The sequence below is a fragment of the Mus caroli genome, unplaced genomic scaffold (assembly GCF_978045245.1).
Source record: "Mus caroli unplaced genomic scaffold, Mus_caroli_1 scaffold_6, whole genome shotgun sequence".
In the NCBI taxonomy this organism is placed as follows: Eukaryota; Metazoa; Chordata; class Mammalia; order Rodentia; family Muridae; genus Mus; species Mus caroli.
In genome coordinates, this window is record NW_028227261.1 from 37,299,912 (window position 1) to 37,319,050 (window position 19,139).

The window sequence follows — 19,139 nt, forward strand, 5'->3', positions numbered from 1 at the left end:
TCCGTAATGAGATCTGACGCCCTCTTCTGGTGTGCCTGAAGACAGCTATAGTGTACTTAGATATAATAATAAATAAGTCTTTAGGCTGGAGCAAGCGGGGCCGACCAGAGAGAGCAACCTTCATTCTCAGCAACTATAATAAGGCTCACAACCATCAGTACAGCTACAGTGTACTCATATGCATAAAATAAATCTTAAAAAAAGCCAAGAGTTGCCTTGGGGCTGATGAGATGGCTCAGTGGCTAAGAGCACTCACTGGCTGCTCTTCCGAAGGTTCAGAGTTCAAATCCCAGCAACCACATGGTGGCTCACAACCATCTACAGGGGGATCTGATGCCCTCTTCAGACAGGCAGATATATGTGCAGCAGAGCACTCATACATAAAATAAATAAAATTTGGTCATGGTGTCTCTTCACAGCAGTAAAACCCTAACTAAGACACTATCTAAAATAATACACAGACACACATATGCTGGACATGTTTTGAATGCTGACATGATACCACATGTGGACAGCTCCATCCCTGACCTCATGTGCTAGGTCATCCAAATACAGGTGCACAAAAATATTACAATACTTTCAGGTGATATGAATAAGGTGTGTGTAAGATATAAATGGATTTCATCTCTGGCCTTGGTCCTCATTCCCAAGGTAGCTTGTCATGTAATTGCAAATATCCCCAAATCCTGATTGCTTCTTATCTCAAACATCCTGGCTAAGAGATATTTGGCCTGAACCTTCCAATCTAACCAGCTTGGATCCACACTTTGAGTTTCTAGTCACTGAAGCCACTTCTAGATCCAAATACCTTATGGGTCAAAGGTTGAGAGATTTTGGTTTTGGCACTCATGCTATAAAAAATGCAAACTGCCAGGGCTGGAGAGATGGCTCAGAGGTTAAGGGCACTGACTGCTCTTCCAGAGGTCATGAGTTCAATTCCCAGCAACCACATGGTGGCTCACACCCATCTGTAATGGGATCTGATGCCCTCTTCTAGTGTGTCTAAAGACAGTTACAGTGTATTTATATAACTAAAATAAGTAAATCTTAGAGGGAAAAAAAAAAAAGCAAGCTGCCTTCCCTTTTCCTCTATGCTCACATCACACCAGTAAACACTGGAGTCTCCTGTGACCACCAAGATGTGCGGCTTTCTGCCTATGTCTCTGAGTGACCAGAAGCTCGGTATCTTCTGATGTGATTCAATTCTGACACAATTGACCTGGAGACTATTTCATCAGACCTCATGGATTAGGTAGGATTCAGTCCCTAGAGACTTCAGACCCAGTGGCAAGACAAGGGCCTCTGGAATTATTTTTTTTTTCTCCCTCCTTTCTTTGAGACAGGGTATCACATAGTGCCAAGTGGCCTCAAACTCTTTACGTAGCTGAAAATGCTCTCGACCAGTTGCTAAGGTTTTAAGTGCCACCATATGTAGTTTTATGCAAGGCTGGGGATCCAACTCAAGACTAAGTGTGTACTAGGCAAGCACTCTGGCAGCTGAGCCACACTGCTAGCCTAGCCTATAGAATTCCTGACCAACTAGAAATGGACTGGTGTTTCCATGTTCCCTCCTAAGATTTAGTCGCTTTGCTAGAGTTTGCTCACACAACACAGGGGAACAACATTACACTACTGTTTCCTGGTTTGTTACAAAGGTCATTCTAAAGGATAGCAATAAGCAGTCAGACAAAAGGGCACACAGGACGAGGTCAGGAAGGGACTTGAGCTCCTGTCTCCCTGTGGTAGTAGGGAGCCTGCTCCCAGCAGGTGAAAGAATACAGGTCTCCCCTCAAGCCACATGACATAGAAGCTCAGACCAAAGCAGTATCTAAGGCTCATCAAATCTTGCCCTTTGGAATTTATGTGAGGGTTTGACTGCACACACACAGACTTGTCCTTTTTCTCCATCATGTTTTTCAGTATGTCAAGAGCAACCAGGAATTGTCAGAGAAACTATCTAGCTTGCAGCAAGAAAAGGAAGCTCTATGGCAAGAACACGGGCAGTTTTTGGAGCAACTTGGTGATCATGTGAGGTAAAATAAATAAATAGCAGGTTTCCTGTGGACAAATAGGATACAGGGGGCTCAACTGCTAGCAGCCCCCAGAGCAATCACACCACGGGGGCCATCAGTGTGATTTCCCAGTCCCACCTACATAGTTCCAAGGAAGATGTGGGCCCAATTCCTCCCCAAGAAGAGGGATTTAACTATTTACGGAGCTCTGTTTGTATCTTGCTTTCCCCAAGTATACGCCCTCACTGTCTTCAAGGGTTCTTTAATAGGTACTATTTACTTTTAATTTATGTATATGAGTGTGAGCCTACAAGTGTCTACATGTGCATGCAGGAGACCTTGGAGGCCATAAGAGGGCATCAGATCCCCTGGAACTGGAGTTGCATACAGGTGGTTGTAAGCCACCATGTGGGTGCCTAAGCATTGAGCTCTCTTTGGGCTGTCTTATATTTCCTTTCCTCTGCCTGGACAGTATATACACCAGACACGAGAGAGCCAGGGTATGCCAAAGTCCTAACTGATCACTGCAGTGTTACCTGCCTCGATAGCAGAGCCTTCCTGGGACCTCCCTGAGGCCAGGCCCAAGTCCCATTCTCACTGCTATTGACAAACAGTGCCAACATGCTGATACCAGTCTGCTGCAGAACTCCCTGGACAGGATGGTTGTGAAACCATGCAATTTTACTCAGTGTAATTTCATACCTTGACCAGCATTTGGCGCCAGAGAGCACAAAGACCAAAAGTACCATCCGAAAAGCTTAGGCTACCCAGTCATCCCACCACAGGCCTGATTCCCTTTGGAATGGCTCCAGGGTCCATGATTGAACAGCACTGTGCATCGTTAATGCCCTGGCAAAAGTCCAAAAGCATCCCGCTACTGCTGCTACCATGATGGAGGAGCTGCTGTTTCCCCAGGTCCCTTTTGAAGGGGGAAGGGATCTTGATGAAATTGTCCTCCAACATCCTTGCTTTTGAGGTATATAGAATACATATCCAAAAGACTAATAGACAATTCAATGCATTTTGACAGACGTGTATATACATATAACTCCCACCTCAGTCAAGATGCAGAACACGTCCCCACTGCTGGAGTCTCTCCTGCCTGTGTGCTGTCAGTCTGCAGCTGTATCCCCTGTGTCTTCCTCAGGGAACCACTGCTGTGCTGTGTGCGTTCCCAGAATCTCTAAGCAGGCTCGCTCTGCATGTTGTTCTTTTCATGCCTGACTTGAGCAAGAACTCAACATATTCCATTATTTACACGTGTCCTTACAGCTAGGTCTTTCTTTCCACTGGACTTTGAGTGTGTGTGTGTGTGTGTGTGTGTGTGTGTGTGTGTGTGTTACGGCTGCAAGGCTGAATAATTCTCCATGTTATTTATGCATGACCTTTAGAAAAATGAGTCCAACCCCAGCTGCATGTGCGTGGGTCCTTACATACATGAATTTAATTGAACTCTATGAAGAACTAGTGTTTTCCCAGAGCATCACCATACAGTTCTAACATTGTCCAGAGTTGAAGGTCACAGATCCGTGAAGGGCAATGGAAGGAAAGGTCAAAGCACAAGGTTCATTTTCATTTCCGACTCCCTGATCCCAGTCCTGAACTTTACAGATAAGTCTTGTATCTACATGTTTTCCCAGCTGCTTTTCCAGAGGAACAAATTCCTCACCTTCTTGAAGCCCAAGTAATAAGCACTCTGGTTTTACTTAGACACAAGCTAAAATTTTCCCCCTAAGTGTTGTGCTACCTCACGAGGCTGGTGTTTAACACAGTCAGAAGGACAGAAAAGCCACACATTCTTTGGGCAAGTGGACTTAGAACCTCAGACCAAACCATTATCTAAGCCAGACAGCCAGACTGCAGTAGCCAGGGAAGCCTCTGGGTTCTCCCTGGCTGTCAGGCATCATGTGTGCAGGAACCCACATATAGATACACACATACGCAGAGTTTTACAAACTAGACAGAAAACATGACAATACTAAACATATTGGGAATCAGCTATTTTCCCAGTTTATAATTTATCCCTTTTCTTTCAAAATAAAATTTTTTTTTAGTTAATCTAAGGGGCAAAGTAGCAGCTCTTTGGTTGGGAAGCTAAAGATTTGGGGCTTTAATTTTTTATTTTATTTTTATGTGTTCTGTGAGTGTTTTGTTTGCATATATGTAAGTACACCACATGCATGCCTGGCGTCCTTGGAGGTCTGAAGAGGGCATGGGATCCCCTGGGACTGGTGTTACAGATGGTTGTGAGCTGTCCTGTGGGCGCTGGGAATTGAACCTGTGTTCTCTGCAAGGGCATCAAGTGACCTTAACTGCTCAGCCAACTCTCCAGCCCAAGATTGGGTACCAATAGCCAAGATAAGTAGAATAATTTCTGAAAGCGTGTGCTGTGTGTCAGGTGATGTCAGAACATCACTGGGTGTGGTAGAGGCAGGAGGGCAGAAGCTCTAGGTCAGCTTCAAGTTCAAGGCTACCCTGAGCTACATGAGACACACGATTTTAGAAAAAAAAAAAATCATGATGCTAATGGCTGTAGTGGCACACACTTATAATCTCAGCACTCAGGAAGTGGAAGCAGAAGGACCAGGAGTTCAAAGCCAGCCTGTGCCACGTTGTTAGAAAATTGTCTCAAAATCAAAAGTCTATCAGCATCACTGTGAACACCTGGGAGGCCTAGAGGAAGCTAGGAAGGTTGTGTGTAGTGTGAGATGCCCCATCTCTGATGCTCCTCAGGATGCTGGTACCCAGGAATAGCTTCCACCACGAATCCCCAATTCGAAAGAAAAGGAGAGTGTTATGGGAGGGAATTATCTTCTTAGGAACTGAAAACAACTTACAGAAGTGTGTATTTCACACTATGTAGTAGGCACTGTGCAAGGGCCATGGATTGAAATGGGTCTGTGGCAAGTTTATGAATACAGCTGTCTATAGGGAGTGGCAGTAGTTAGGGTACTATATGAAAACCTGAATATAAATGGCTTCAGAGGCCAGGAGGCAGCTCAGTTGGTAGTTGCATGAGGACCTGAGTTCAAATCCCCAGAATTCATGTAATGAGCCTGTAACCCGGATGCTGAAGGAGAGGGGAAGACAGGCAGATCCTGGAGCTCACTGGCCCGTCAGCCTAGTCAGATGCGTGAGCTCCCAGTTCAGTGTCAAAATACAAGGTGAGAACCAGCACTCAGACATTGGCCTTTGGCCTCCATACTTATCCCCACATTTATGCACACCTGTACATAATGCACATACTTGTGAACACACACATGCACACACACACTCGTGCACACACACAAAGCAGGAGATATAAAACTGGGCATGGTGACACATGCCCATTATAGTCTCAGCCTTGGGATCATAAATTCAAAGCCAGTCTGGGCCACATAGTGAGTCCCCCGCCAGTCTAAGCTCCATAGTGGGACTCTGCCTCAAAGAACCAAAAAGAAGCTTGCAGTATGTGTGTGTTTCTCTCTTATCTGACAACGTAGGCATAAGCAGTCCATGCCCAACATGGAGGTCCCCTGTGTCAGGAGCTGAGGCTTCCGCTGCCTTGCCCTTGCTCCAGCATCTTGTAGTCTTTTGTTTTGTTTTGTTGTTTTGATTGGTTGGTTTTTTTAGTTCCAGGTTTTGGTTTGGTTTGGCTTGGTTTTGGCTGTTTTTTGTTTGTTTTTAGTCAGGGTTTCTCTATGTGGACCTGGAACTTACTCTGTAGACCAGGCTGGCCTTGAACTCAGAAATCCACCTGCCTCTGCCTCCCAAGTGCTGGGATTAAAGCATACGCCACCACGCCCAGCAATAATATATATATTTTTAAATACAAAGAGTATAGGCCAAGTATGGTGGCACATGCCTTTAAGCTCAGCACTTGGGAGGGAGGCAGAGGCAGGTGGATCCCTGTGAGTTCAAGGCCAGGCTGTTCTACATCGAAAGCTTCAGGTCAGCCAGGGCTCTATGGTGAGACCCTGTCTCAAAACAAAATAAAACAAAACAAAACAGTGGAGCCAGGAACTAGAAATAATAATTTTCATCAGTGGGGCAGGATTCAGAATTCCTACATCAAGGACCCAAGGCTCAGGAGTTTCCTAAATTAAACTCAGACACTAAAGAGTCATAAGTTCAAACCAAGGTAAGCCAGAGGCTGGAGTTCATAGGACTGGCTGAAGAGAGAATTGTGTCTGGAGTCACTGTCGCAGAGCACAGGCCACGCTGCTTCTGCTCGCCCGTCACCCCCCATTGTGCACTAGCGGTCTCAAAAGATTCAAAGTCCAAGATGGCAACCCTCAAGGACCAGCTGATTGTGAATCTTCTTAAGGAAGAACAGATCCCCCAGAACAAGATTACAGTTGTTGGGGTTGGTGCTGTTGGCATGGCTTGTGCCATCAGTATCTTAACGAAGGACTTGGCGGATGAGCTTGCCCTTGTTGACATCATGGAAGACAAACTCAAGGGCGAGATGATGGATCTCCAGCATGGCAGCCTCTTCCTTAAAACACCAAAAATTGTCTTCAGCAAAGACTATTGTGTAACTGCGAACTCCAAGCTGGTCATCATCACAGGGGGGCCCGTCAACAAGAGGGAGAGAGCCAACTCAACCTGGTCCAGCGAAACGTCATCTTCAAGTTCATCATTGCCAACATTGTGAAGCACAGTCCACACTGCAAGCTGCTGCTTGTCTCAAATCCAGTGGATATCTTGACCGACATGGCTTGGAAAATCAGTGGCTTTCCCAAAAGCCAAGTTATTGGAAGTGGTTGCAGTCTGGATTCAGCTCGGTTCCGTTACCTGATGGGAGAAAGGCTGGGGGTTCACCCGCTGAGCTGTCACGGCTGGGTCCTGGGAGAGCATGGCGACTCCAGTGTGCTGGTGTGGAGTGAACATTGCCGGTATCTCCCTGAAGTCTCTGAACCCAAAACTGGGCACTGATGCAAACAAGGAGCAGTGGAAGGAGGTTCATAAGCAGGAGGTGGACAGTGCCTATGAGGTGATCAAGCTGAAAGGTTACACATCCTGGGCCATTGGCCTCTCTGTGGCAGACTTGGCCGAGAGCATAATGAAGAACCATTTCCACCATGATTCCTTAATCATGGAATCTCTATGGAATCAATGATGATGTCTTCCTCAGTGTCCCGTGTATCCTGGGAATAAATGTAATCTCAGATGTTGTGAAGGTGACACTGACTCCTGAGGACGAGGCCTGCCTGAAGAAGAGTGCAGACACCCTCTGGGGAATCCAGAAGGAGCTGCAGTTCTAAAGTCTTCCCAGTGTCCTAGCACTTCACTGTCCAGGCTGCAGCAGGGTTTCTATGGAGGCCACACCCTTCTCATCTGAGCTGTGGTTAGTACAGTGGTTTTGAGGTGATATGGGGAAACATCTCACTCCCCACAGCTCTGCCCTGCTGCCAAGTGGTACTACTTGTGTAGTGGTAACCTGGTTAGTGTGACAGTCCCACTGTCTCCAAGACACACTGCCAACTGTGCAGGCTTTGATTACCCTGTGAGCCTGCTGCATTGCTGCCCTGCACACCCTCACCAAACATGCCTAGGCCAACGAGTTCCCAGTTAGTCATAACCTGACTCCAGTGTGTACGTCCATGATGCATATCTTGTGCATAAATGTTGTACAGGATATTTTATTATATGTGTCTGTAGTGTGCATTGCAATATTATGTGAGATGTAAGATCTGCATATGGATGATGGAACCAACCACCCAAGTGTCATGCCAATGAAAACACCAAATAAACCTTGAACAGTGGGAAAAAAAAAAGAAGAAGAGAGGATTGTTCTAGACTCATTCCTCAATAGGTGAGGAAGATGCAAGGTAAGCCAGCATCCACACTAAAGGTTCATAGGTCATATCCAAAGGAGACCAATAGCTCCTACCTGTATTCCAGAGTGCTTATCCTGAATTTTGCTTTTATAGAAACTACAAAGACAAACACCACTGTCACAAAGCCAAGCTTCAAAAGGTCAAGGACCGTCTAACTCATGAGTTAGAGATACGGAATAAGAGGATTAAAGAACTTGAAGATGAAACTGGGAAACTGCAGCAGAAAATTGAAATGGTGAGAGAAAGAGGGGGGGGAGGAGAGAGAACACTGTGACCCCCTCTCAGGCAGTCAGCAGTCTGAGAAGGACCGCTCATCTTCACATTCATTATTCATGGCTTCTCTCTCCCAGCTTTCATGTTTTCCTACCACCTTCCACCTTTCCGTGTGAGGAGCTCTTTTTATTTTTAATGTATGTATGTGTGCACACTGGGGTGTGGATGTATGTGGATGTGTATGTATACATGCCTGCTTCCTTTCTCTCACTGGGCTAGTGCTTACCAATGAGACTTAACTGGCTGGACAGCAAGCACCCAAGGATCCCCGCCTCTTTACTACACAGTGCTGGGTTAACCCTCACAGCCATGCCCAGGATTTTTAGGTGGGCTCTGAGGTGTCCCTTCCCAGGGTATCCCGGGATGTGTCCTGCTCTCTGCTTCTGCCCTTCCCCTTGCAAAGATGCAGGTATATTGGACTTATTATACTATTTCTATATTGGTAATTTATTATTATTAATTATTTATTATTATATATTGGACATATTGATTTCACTTGGATTACCCCATGAGGACAGAGGCAGAAAGGGGAGGATGTGTCTGTAATCCAGAGAACATGGAGGATGCCTGGCAACCATACAACAGGAGGAGACTTGGAATGGTGTTCCTGTTAGGGCTCAGGGTGTAGCCCAGCACTAGAGCACCTGCCTCACATGCACAAGGCCCTGGGTTCAGCCTCCAGTACTGACAGGGAGACCTTCCCTGTCCCCAGAACTAACCCTGGCAGCATCTTGATTCCAGATTTCTAGCCTCCTAGGACTGTGATAACATAAACTCCCGGCATGCAAAGCCACCAGGTATGTGGTAATTTGAATTGTCTGAGGTATGGTAAGGAAGCTAAGTTCTTACCTTTCCCCCTCTGCCTAACAATGAATATAACCACAGACCAGCCAGATGGCTCAGTGGGTAAAGGTACTAAGGCACTTGCTGCCAAGCCTATTAGCCCTAAATTCAATCCCCGAGGACCCAGAGATCCTCAAAAAGAACTTATTCCTGCAGCTTATACTCTGATCTCCACATACATGCTATGGTACACACCCATATAATTGTTTAAAATCAATGGATGAATGGATGGATGGATGGATGAATGAATGAATGAATGAATGAATGAATGAAAAGGGAATACAGCGAGTAGAGCACCATGGCATGTGCCTGTAATGCCAGCCCTTAAGAGTCTGAGGCAGTGGGCTGGAGAGATGGCTCAGTGGTTAAGAGCACTGACTGTTCTTCCGAAGGTCCTGAGTTCAAATCCCAGCGACCGTAGGGTGGCTCACAACCGTCCATAATGAGATCTGATGTACTCTTCTGGTGCATCTGTAGTCAGCTACAGTGTACTTACATACAATAAATAAATAAATCTTAAAAGGCAATGGGCTGGAGAAATGGCTCAGGAGTTAAGAGCACTGACTTCTCTTCCAGAGATCCTGAGTTCAATTCCCAGCAACCACATGGTGGCTCATGACCATCTATAATGGGACACAATGCCCTCTTCTGGTGTGTCTGAAGACAGCTACAGTGTACTCATATAAATAAAATAAATAAATCCTTTTTTAAAAAAAAAAAGAGTCTGAGGCAAGAGTACCACCCTAGGATATATAACAAGTCTCTGTTCAAAACAAAAACAACTGAATATCCACAAAGCAGCTGGAAGTGTAGAATCCAGGGAGAAGATGTCAGTGCCAAGCACAGAATTCTGTTGCACTTGCTCTGGAGCTTTAATACCTGCTGGAATTAAAACACAGGGAAGACAACTGTTTCTTCCTGGAGATTGAGTGCCAAGGTAGCTTTCGTTGTGAATGTGTGCATTCTCTAGAGTAAACAACGCAAACAGGAGGCATCTAGCATAACTAAGGATGATGCCAAACTGGTGTCAACAGATTTGGGGGCCAGAGAGAGAGAAAGCAGGAGTTACTGGAGTTACTGGGTTTTTTTGTTTTGTTTTTTTTGTTTTTTTTGTTTTTTTGTTTTTCGAGACAGGGTTTCTCTATATAGCTCTGGCTGTCCTGGAACTCACTTTATAGACCAGGCTGGCCTCGAACTCAGAAATCCGCCTGCCTCTGCCTCCAGAGTGCTGGGATTAAAGGCGTGCGCCACCACGCCCGGCACCTGGAGTTACTGTTAAGACCTGGGCATGGGCCAAAGCTCTCAAATGTATGTGTCCTTCTTCCTCTTCCTAGGAGAAAGTGTTCCAGGGGCAGATCATGGCCCAGAATGACATCCTCCTCCTGGAAAAGAGGAAGCTTCTAGAACAAGTCACAGATCAAGAAGAACTGATTTGCAGCAGCAAGTGCACGATATCTGCCTTCCAGAGCAAGTATGTGCACTGAGCTCCGAAGGGGAAGGGTCTCTCCACTCAGGGCATGGTATGGCTGGAGACTGGGAGTGCCATGGAGGGAAGCAGAGTGTGCAGTTAGTGGAGTTGTATAACAGTGATGACACACATGGTTAGCATGCATGAGGCTCTGTGTTTGATCCCTGCAGACAGGAAGGGAGGGAGGAAGGGAGGGAAACATTTTCTAGCTACACCTCCAATTTGTGCCATGTTTAGGGCGTCTTTACTGGATAAAGAAAACCAGCAGTTGCAGGAGAACTGCCTCCGGCTCATGCAGCAAATTGGCCTCTTGGAACAAATTATAAGGAGCATCCAGATTCGCAGAGAAGAGGTGAGATGTGAGCTTTGTATTGGGTCCTGACTCTAAAGTTTGACTTGATGGTTCCCCCTGCCACAGCCTGCTCTTGGCTACATGGTGAGCTGTGGCAGAGCGGCTCACTCCTCTGGGGCACTTGGGACAGCAGACCTGTGACTGATCTTGGTGAGTCCTGCTTGTCACTCACTTAACTTTCCTAACACTTTTATCCAGCGTAATCCCAAAGCCATCTACATAGGCCTCTAAGCATCTTTCTAAATGTGCTACATTGCTGTTGCCCTTTTTCTTCTCTAAATCAGTCACTTAGCAGTGCAGTCTCAGAGGGCAAGAACTGTAGCTCATCGGTGACCACATCGGGGAACTGGCATAGCTCATACATGACTGCATCTGTGGACAGGTATAGTTCATATTTGACCATATCTTCAGACACTCATGCTTTGAGAATGAATGGATGCTAAATGTTTTCTCAGATGTGCTTCCTTCTGAACAACCCTGTTTGCAGCATATTGTTCTGGCCCTGTTTGGAGAGAAAGAATAGCAGATCTGAGGCTCGGAAAGGTTGAGTGAAGCCAGTTTAGTCTACTAAAGAGTCAAGACTGAGGAGAGCAGCTGAGTCAGAGAAACACAAGTATTTCCAAATTCCAACAGATAAATAGCCAAGGAGAATTGTGGGGGATAGTGTGGGCTCTGTCAAGGTCCAGAGTCTGACTGGTGAAGAATGAGACTTCAGTAAGCAGAATCAGATGATAGATCCGGGGTAGAGGCTACTTCCTCCTTGCCCTGGTGTGATCACCTGCAAGGCGTCCTTTTGGAAGACGCTTCTCCACAGATCTGGTTATTGGCTCTACAGCTATAAGACCTTCTTCTTGTTTATTCTCACAAAAGTAATTACTTCTAAGCTACGTGAGGTGTTTCCCAGTTGTCATCAGAAACAGAACTGCCCGCTTGTGTGACCCGATTGCCAAAAAAAGTTTCTCTGTTTGCTTGAGTGAGTTCTTTCTCCCTCAATCCACTCACTCATCAACCGTTAGCTCAAGGAACTCCACTGGGTCCTGGAACACCAAGAGAGTCTGTGTCTTCATATATCTTCATTCCAGTACGGAAAGGCAGACACACCTGGGAATGAAGATGACAGGATTACAAGTCATAAGACTATATGGAGACCCTGCATAGGATCTCATACCTGTAATCCCAGAACAAAGGAGGTTAAGGCGGGAAGGTTAGGAGTTCAAGACTAATGTCTGCTACTTAAGGATTTCAAGGCCAGCCTGAAGTACTGTCTCAACCAAACAACAACAATTCAACAACATCCACTGGTAGGGTAGCCTTTGCCTAAAGAATGACTTGAGTTCAGTTCCTGGAACCTACATGGGGGAGGAAAAGAACCAAGTCCTCTGACTTGAAGAAGAAAAAAAAAAGCCGTGTGATGGTGGCGCACACCTTTAATCCCAGCACTCAGGAGGCAGGGGCAGGTAGATCTCTGAGTTCCAGGCCAGCCTGGTCTACAGAGTGAGTCCCTGGACAGAGAAGCTCTGCCTCGAACTCCCCACCCCCACTCCAACAACAATTTTTAAAAGGCTTTATTATTATTAGCCAGCTAGCGACTATACAGGGTATTTGGGATCACAGTGTAGCACTGAGCCTTTCTCAGGGGGAGCTTTTAAGCACAAAAACAATGTCCTTGATTGACACACTTCAGTTAACAGGAACAGCTAGCCAGACTCAGAACAACAGAAGCTAAAAGGCAAGGTTAGTACATTCAGAGACTTCCCCAGAACTATGAACATTGATGGATTAGGCCTTTGTTTCTGTTTAGGCAGGTGGTGCTGTCTCCATGCTGAGTTTTATGGCCTGAATGGTGCTTTTGTCATGGAGTCAGTTGTGCTGAGGTATGGGGCTCTGTTACAACCCCAGAAGTGAATCAATACAGACCAAATAGCAGATATCATCAAAGCCCATTTTGTGAACCAATGAGTTTGTTAGGATTATTTATAGGCGCATGATTGAGGGTTACTTCCAGGAGAAGAAATGACTCAAAGACATCTGCCTCACCAAAAGCCATCCCACCATGGGTGACAGCTCACGAAAACTGGAAACTTGGAGCACACCATACAACCTGCAGACAGCTCAACAGGTTAGAGAGTCCCTTCCAGGCAACTCAGCTGCTCTGATTGTGTCTCTTACCAGTCCTTTCTAGAAAGTGTATCATCTTGGAGACTAAGAAGACTAGCTAGGGCTGGTGAGATGGCTCAGTGGGTAAGAGCACCCAACTGCTCTTCCGAAGGTCCAGAGTTCAAATCCCAGCAACCACATGGTGGCTCACAACCACCCGAAATGAGATCTGACACCCTCTTCTGGTGTGTCTGAGGACAGCTACAGTGTACTTACATATAATAAATAAATAAATCTTTAAAGAAGAAGAAGAAGAAGACTAGCTAATCTGGTCAGTTTCAGGGACTTCCTGAAGCTTATGGGTTGTTTAAATCCTAAATTTAAAGCACTTTTCTGCAGGATGGCATGTTTCTCTTCCATTTAGAACATCTTAAATTTTTTTTATTTTATTTTTTTTGTTTGTTTGTTTTTCGAGACAGGGTTTCTCTGTGTAGCCCTGGCTGTCCTGGCACTCACTTTGTAGACCAGGCTGGCCTCGAACTCAGAAATCCGCCTGCCTCTGCCTCCCGAGTGCTGGGATTAAAGGCGTACACCACCACGCCCGGCATTTAAATTTTTTTAAAGATTTATTTATTTATTTATTGTGTATGAGTACACTGTAGCTGTCTTCAGACACACCAGAAGAGAGCATCAGATCTCATTACAGATGGTTGTGAGTCACCATTTGGTTGCTGGGATTTGAACTCAGGACCTTTGGGAGAGCAGTCAATGCTCTTAACAGCTGAGCCATCTCTCCAGCCCCTAGAACATCTTAAATTTTAAGGAGCATCCCTCTAAAATGTAATGTTTTATCTCTTGTACAAAAACAGTATATGAGGAACTGGAGAGATGGCTCAGCAGTTCTTCCAGAGGACTTGGGTTCAATTCCAGCACCCACATGGCAGCTCACACCTGTCTGTCACTCCACTTACAAAATACCAATGCACATAAAATTAAAATAAAAATATAACAAAGAAACACAACCAAAAAAACAATATGTAAACTTATCATTCCCCTCAGAATTGCTGGGAATTTCCTTTTTTTTCTTAGAATTATTTATTTTATGTATATGAGTACACTGTAGCTGTTTTTAGACAATCCAGAAGAGGGTATCAGATCACAGATGGTTGTGAGCCACCATGTGGTTGCTAGGAATTGAACTCAGGACCTCTAGAAGAGAAATCAGTGCTCTTAACTGCTCAGCCATCTCTCCAGCCCCCTGCTGGAAATTTCTTGCATGAATTATTTGGTCTACATCAAAGTTTAAGTTGTAGTCCAGTTCAGGGAAGCCAGTAAACCCATGTAAAATTTGGTCTGTGTTCATCTCTGTTTTTATTTTGTCATTATTATTATTATTATTGGTTCTACTGGTTTGGGGAAGGGTTGTGACAAAGTCCCTTATTCTATACCCCTGGGTAAAACTGGAACACACTGTATAGGCTAGATTAACCTCAAGCACACACTGATCCTCCTGCCTCAGCCTCTTGAGTGCTAAGATTATAGTCATGAGCCACCATGGCCAGCTTTAATCTGTTTTTCTGGGAGGAACCATTTTATTTGTAAAGTCATAAAGCTCACACACACACACACACACACACACACACACACAAGACATAGGAGGAATGCACCCCAATATGACAAAGGCCATGTTTGACAAACACACAGCTGTCATGGAACTCAGGGCTAAAAGCTGAAAGGCTTCATTCTAGGGTCAGGAACAAGATGACATTTCTGCTCTAACCAACTTCTGTTCAGGGAAGTGCTGGAAGTCCTTGACCGGGATAATTTGGCAAAGACACAGAGGCTTCCAAATAGAAATGGAAGAGGTGAAATTGTCACTGTGAGCTGATGATATGATCTTGCATACAGAAAACCATAACCACCCCATAATCCCTCTGGAAAAGCTCTATTAGAGCAAGAAAGGAATGCCACATAGAAGTCAAATCTTTCAGTACACTAACATAAACTTATATGAAAAAGAAATCAAGCAGTAAGCCAGCAAGATGGCTCTGTGGGTAAAGATGCTTGTTACCAAGCCTGATAACTGAGTTCCATCCTGGGACACGCATGGTAGAAGGAGAGAACCAGATCCCACAAGATATCTTCTGACCTCTACATACAGAAACAGATAAACAAACAAACAAATAAGTGTTATGGGAAAAGGATGAAATCAAGAAAGTCCAGGAAATAGATTAGTGGTAGGATGCTTGTCTGGAATACTCAAAGCCCTGGTTCAATCTCACCACTCCTCACCCCTCCCACCCCATCAAAAAAAAAGTGTTGGGCTGGGAATGTAGTTCAGTTGGTGTCTAGTGCTTTGCCTGGTATGCACATACATGGCTCTTAGATTGATCCCCGGCAGTATATATATATATATATATATATATATATATATATATATGTGTGTGTGTGTGTGTGTGTGTGTGTGTGTGTGTGTATGTATGTATTATCCAGGGCTCTCTAGAGTCATAGAACTTATGGAATGTCTCTATATATTATAAGAATATATTGTAATGACTTAACAATCTGTAACCCAAAAGTGGGCAGCTGTGAATGGGAAGTCCAAGAATCTACAGAAGGGGCAGGGGGAAGGAGGGTGAGCAACTATTCATTCTGTACCGTTTTATACTTTACATTGCTTGTAGTATGTTGTGCTGTTGGCAGCAGTAAATCAGTTTTATGTATCTTTATCTATATAGCATAAATTGTAGGATCTTATTGCCAGTGGCTTATCATTATAAAGACTGAATAGGGCTGGCTGAAGCACCACCATGGATGCTCAGGGGATGAGAGTAATTGTTGTCTTTGCAGGGCACCTGGGCTTACTTCCCAACACCCACATCAGGTGACTCACAGTATTGTCCCAGGAAGCATTTGTGAACCCCCAAAGACCGCCAAGGAGCTGTTTCTGATGTAGTAGCATTTAGGGTCTCTTTATTACATACTCAGGCTTGGGTTCTCCTCCAACCCAGCCCTGACACATCAGGATGGGAAGGGAAGGTGAAGCAGCCTCAACAGGCTTTTATAGGAAATGGAAGTAAGTGTGTATGAAGGAGTCTATCCTGGCAAGTATCTAACTGAATGTCTACTGTAAGCCAACAGTGGGTGCTCTGAAGCAAGACCATATGTAATCATAAACTGTCTGAAAGTACATCTGAAACAATCCGACTCAGCTATGATTGCTAGAAGTAGCTCTGGACAAGGATAAGCTGTGGGGTCCTTCCTGGTATGTGGGTGCAGCTTAGGTTCTGCTGCAGGTCAAGTTCTCAGGCATATTTTCTTTAAGACAGAAGCCTGTCCCAAGATGGAGTATGTTTGGCCTCTCAACAGTCACCCCTGTAACTCTAGTTCCAGGGGATCTAACACACATATATATGACATACAGCAGACATATACACACACACACACACACACACACACACACAAAGCCAAAATAATTATATCTTTTTAAAGATATATAATTTTCTTTTAGGAAACAGTAATTACTGACAACGCTGCATTTGAAATACTCAGAAAGATACTACCTTTACAAAACTCCAGGTGAGTTATATACATCAAGACTGTCATTAGCTGCACACCTAAGATGGCTCCTTACTGGTTCAGAGTGACTGGCTTTGTTTTGGGGGGATTTTTTTCTGCCTACATTTGGCTTTTGAATCTGCACCCAGTCTGTGCTTTCCTCACCAGCTTTCCAGTCCTACAGAATACCAATCTCAGGTAGGGGATAATCCACGAGCACAGGCCTCCAATAGCTTTTATTTTGTCTTTTTCTTTGATTTGACAGCTGTAAAGTGCTAAAGTCCTACCAATGCCATAGACTCGTAGCCCTAAGCTTCTACCAGGAAGTTGTATGTAAGTTGATGCCCTCACACGTGGCCTTTCTCAGTTTCTCAGGGACAGGCTTCGTATTGTCAGCTGAAAATCTCCAGGAGACTGAGCTGCACACATCGGAAGGTGCAACAGCAATCCCCAAGTCCCCCGAGCCTCTTTCACGTTCACAGGATTCAGAAAGTGGATATATAAATGTGACTTCTCTAAAAGAGACACACAACACACAAGGGGACCAAAAGCCAGAACTATGACCTCACTGGTATCTACAAGACTAATCATGCCTACTAACTCAGAGCCTGGATATAAAGGTGCAAACCGAGCTGGAGCAGTCTCACAGAACACCCTGGACATCAACAAGGATTCCTCAAAATCGCTTATTAAACAGCCATTAAAATTTTTCAAAGATGGAATTGTTTGATATACCTATTGATAATGAGGTTTTCATTTTTTTTCTTTTCTTTTATGTCTATTAGTGGTTTGTCTGTGTGTGTGTGTCCATATACTCTGTGCATATGACAGAAAGAGGGCATTGGCTCTCCTGAGACTACAGTAGCAGACAGCTGTGTCTTGTGGGTGCTAGAAATGGAACCCCAGTCCTCTGCTGAGCCATCTCCCCAGCCCTAAGAAGATTTTTATTTTATGTACATTGGTGTTTTACCCGCATGTGTCTGTGTGAGGGTATCAGATCCTCTGGAACTGGAGTTACAGGCAGTTGTGAGCCGCCATGTGGGTGCTGAGCATCAAACCTGGGTCCTTTGAAAGAACAGCCAGTGCTCTTAACTGCTGAGCCATCTCTCCAGGCCCGAAGAGTTTTTTTTTTTTTTTTTTTTAATACTCCACCAAAGATTTATGTTCAGTAAGCACAGAATAAAAAAAGCATTGGTCGTGGTGTGGAAGGAATTGGCCAGTGGTGAATAAATAGAAAGGTTTACTTAGTGCCACGCAATGGGTAGTGGGTGCAATAAGGAAAGGACACTTGCAACCTTCTCCCGCGTTGTCAGTGCAATCACTGCACTTTGCACTTAGTGTCCTCATTCAAGTATGTGTTCATTGGAGGACTCAACAAAAGCTTCTTTATGTACAGTGCTGTTATGTGTGGCAGATGGTTGAGACAGATGGATGCAGGGAATTGAACCTGGGTCCTCTGGGGGGAACAGTCTGCACTCTTTACTGCCAAGCAATCTCACCAGCCCCTCATTTGGGAACTTTTGAGATAACATCTCATGTTATCTCAAACTTGATGTGCTAGATGACCTTGAACTCCTGACTTTCCTACCTCCACCTCCCAAATACTGTGATTACAAGCATCTTCTACCACACCCTGCTAATGTATGTATTTTGATTTGAATTTTCCTTTACATCTTTGAGAACTTCCTCCAGATCCACCCCCACTGCCCTACCTACCCAGTTTGGTGTTCTGTCTCTCTCCTTTCTAAAGCTCACCAAAAGCCGGGCATGGTGGCGCACGCCTTTAATCCCAGCACTCGGGAGGCAGAGGCAGGCGGATTTCTGAGTTCGAGGCCAGCCTGGTCTACAAAGTGAGTTCCAGGACAGCCCGGGCTATACAGAGAAACCCTGTCTCGAAAAACCAAAAAAAAAAAAAAAAAAAAAAAAAAAAAAAAAACAAAATAAAGCTCACCAAAACCAATTTGTGATGTCCAAATATGCTTGGCTGTGTGGGCTTCCAATGAAGCGGGTGCTACACTAAAGCAATCTGATTCCCCTTCTTCCAACAGCTATCAAGTACCAATAGCTCCTTGAAGTATTTGTATCGTATTATACTTTTATTTTTCAAGGTCGGATTTCTCTGTATAGCCCTGGCTGTCCTGGAACTTGCTCTTGTGGATCAACTCAGAGATCTGCCTGCCTCTGCCCCCAGAGTTCTGGTATTATAGACATGTCCCACTACTGACTGGCAATAAAACATTCATTTAAATATATTTTTGAGGGCAAATGTTCATGTAGAAGTGAGGTTTGGCATTGAATACCTTTCTCAATGTAGTTCTAGTATTAATATTTATTTCTGTAAATGCATGTGTGTGGATATGTGCATCTGTACATGCACTAAGGCCAGAAAAGGACACTGAATGACTTCCTCTGTCATCTACCACCTATTATGTTGAAGCAGAGTCTCTCCCTCAACCTGGGCTTCCAATTTTCTCCAAGAGGTTGGAAGCCAGTAAGCCCCAGTGAACATCTCCACCCTCCTTGAAGCTGGGCATGCAGGCATGTGGAGGGTACCCAGTTTGACACGTGGGTGTTGGAACACTCTAGTCCTCCTGAGCCATCTCTCCAGCCCCAGTTCCAAAAGAATATGGCAATCCATGTATGTAATTTCAGCATTTGGGAGGCTGAGATAGGAAGTTGGAAGAGTTCAAAGCCAACCCATGATACACAGCAAG

The 19,139-nt window shown here is 44.9% G+C and overlaps 1 protein-coding gene and 1 pseudogene across 6 annotated transcripts in view; both read left to right on the top strand.

The window, feature by feature from the left end:
• Ccdc30 (coiled-coil domain containing 30) overlaps window positions 1-17,273 on the top strand; it is an 87,148-nt gene extending 69,875 nt beyond the window's left edge. For 3 of the 6 annotated variants that reach the window (XM_085839022.1, XM_085839023.1, XM_021159852.3), the window contains exons 11-16: window positions 1,921-2,033; window positions 7,928-8,069; window positions 10,285-10,421; window positions 10,656-10,770; window positions 16,379-16,446; window positions 16,793-17,249. In XM_085839022.1, the coding sequence (XP_085695148.1) occupies window positions 1,921-2,033; window positions 7,928-8,069; window positions 10,285-10,421; window positions 10,656-10,770; window positions 16,379-16,446; window positions 16,793-16,988 (771 nt within the window). In that variant the 3' untranslated portion in view covers window positions 16,989-17,249. Of the gene's footprint in view, window positions 1-1,920; window positions 2,034-7,927; window positions 8,070-10,284; window positions 10,422-10,655; window positions 10,771-16,378; window positions 16,447-16,792 lie in introns of all 6 variants that reach the window. The other 3 variants (XM_021159854.2, XM_085839021.1, XM_085839020.1) reach the window with 3 other exon arrangements.
• Window positions 6,248-7,305, top strand: LOC110292523 (L-lactate dehydrogenase A chain pseudogene; annotated as a pseudogene).
• Window positions 17,274-19,139: the final 1,866 nt, after the last annotated feature.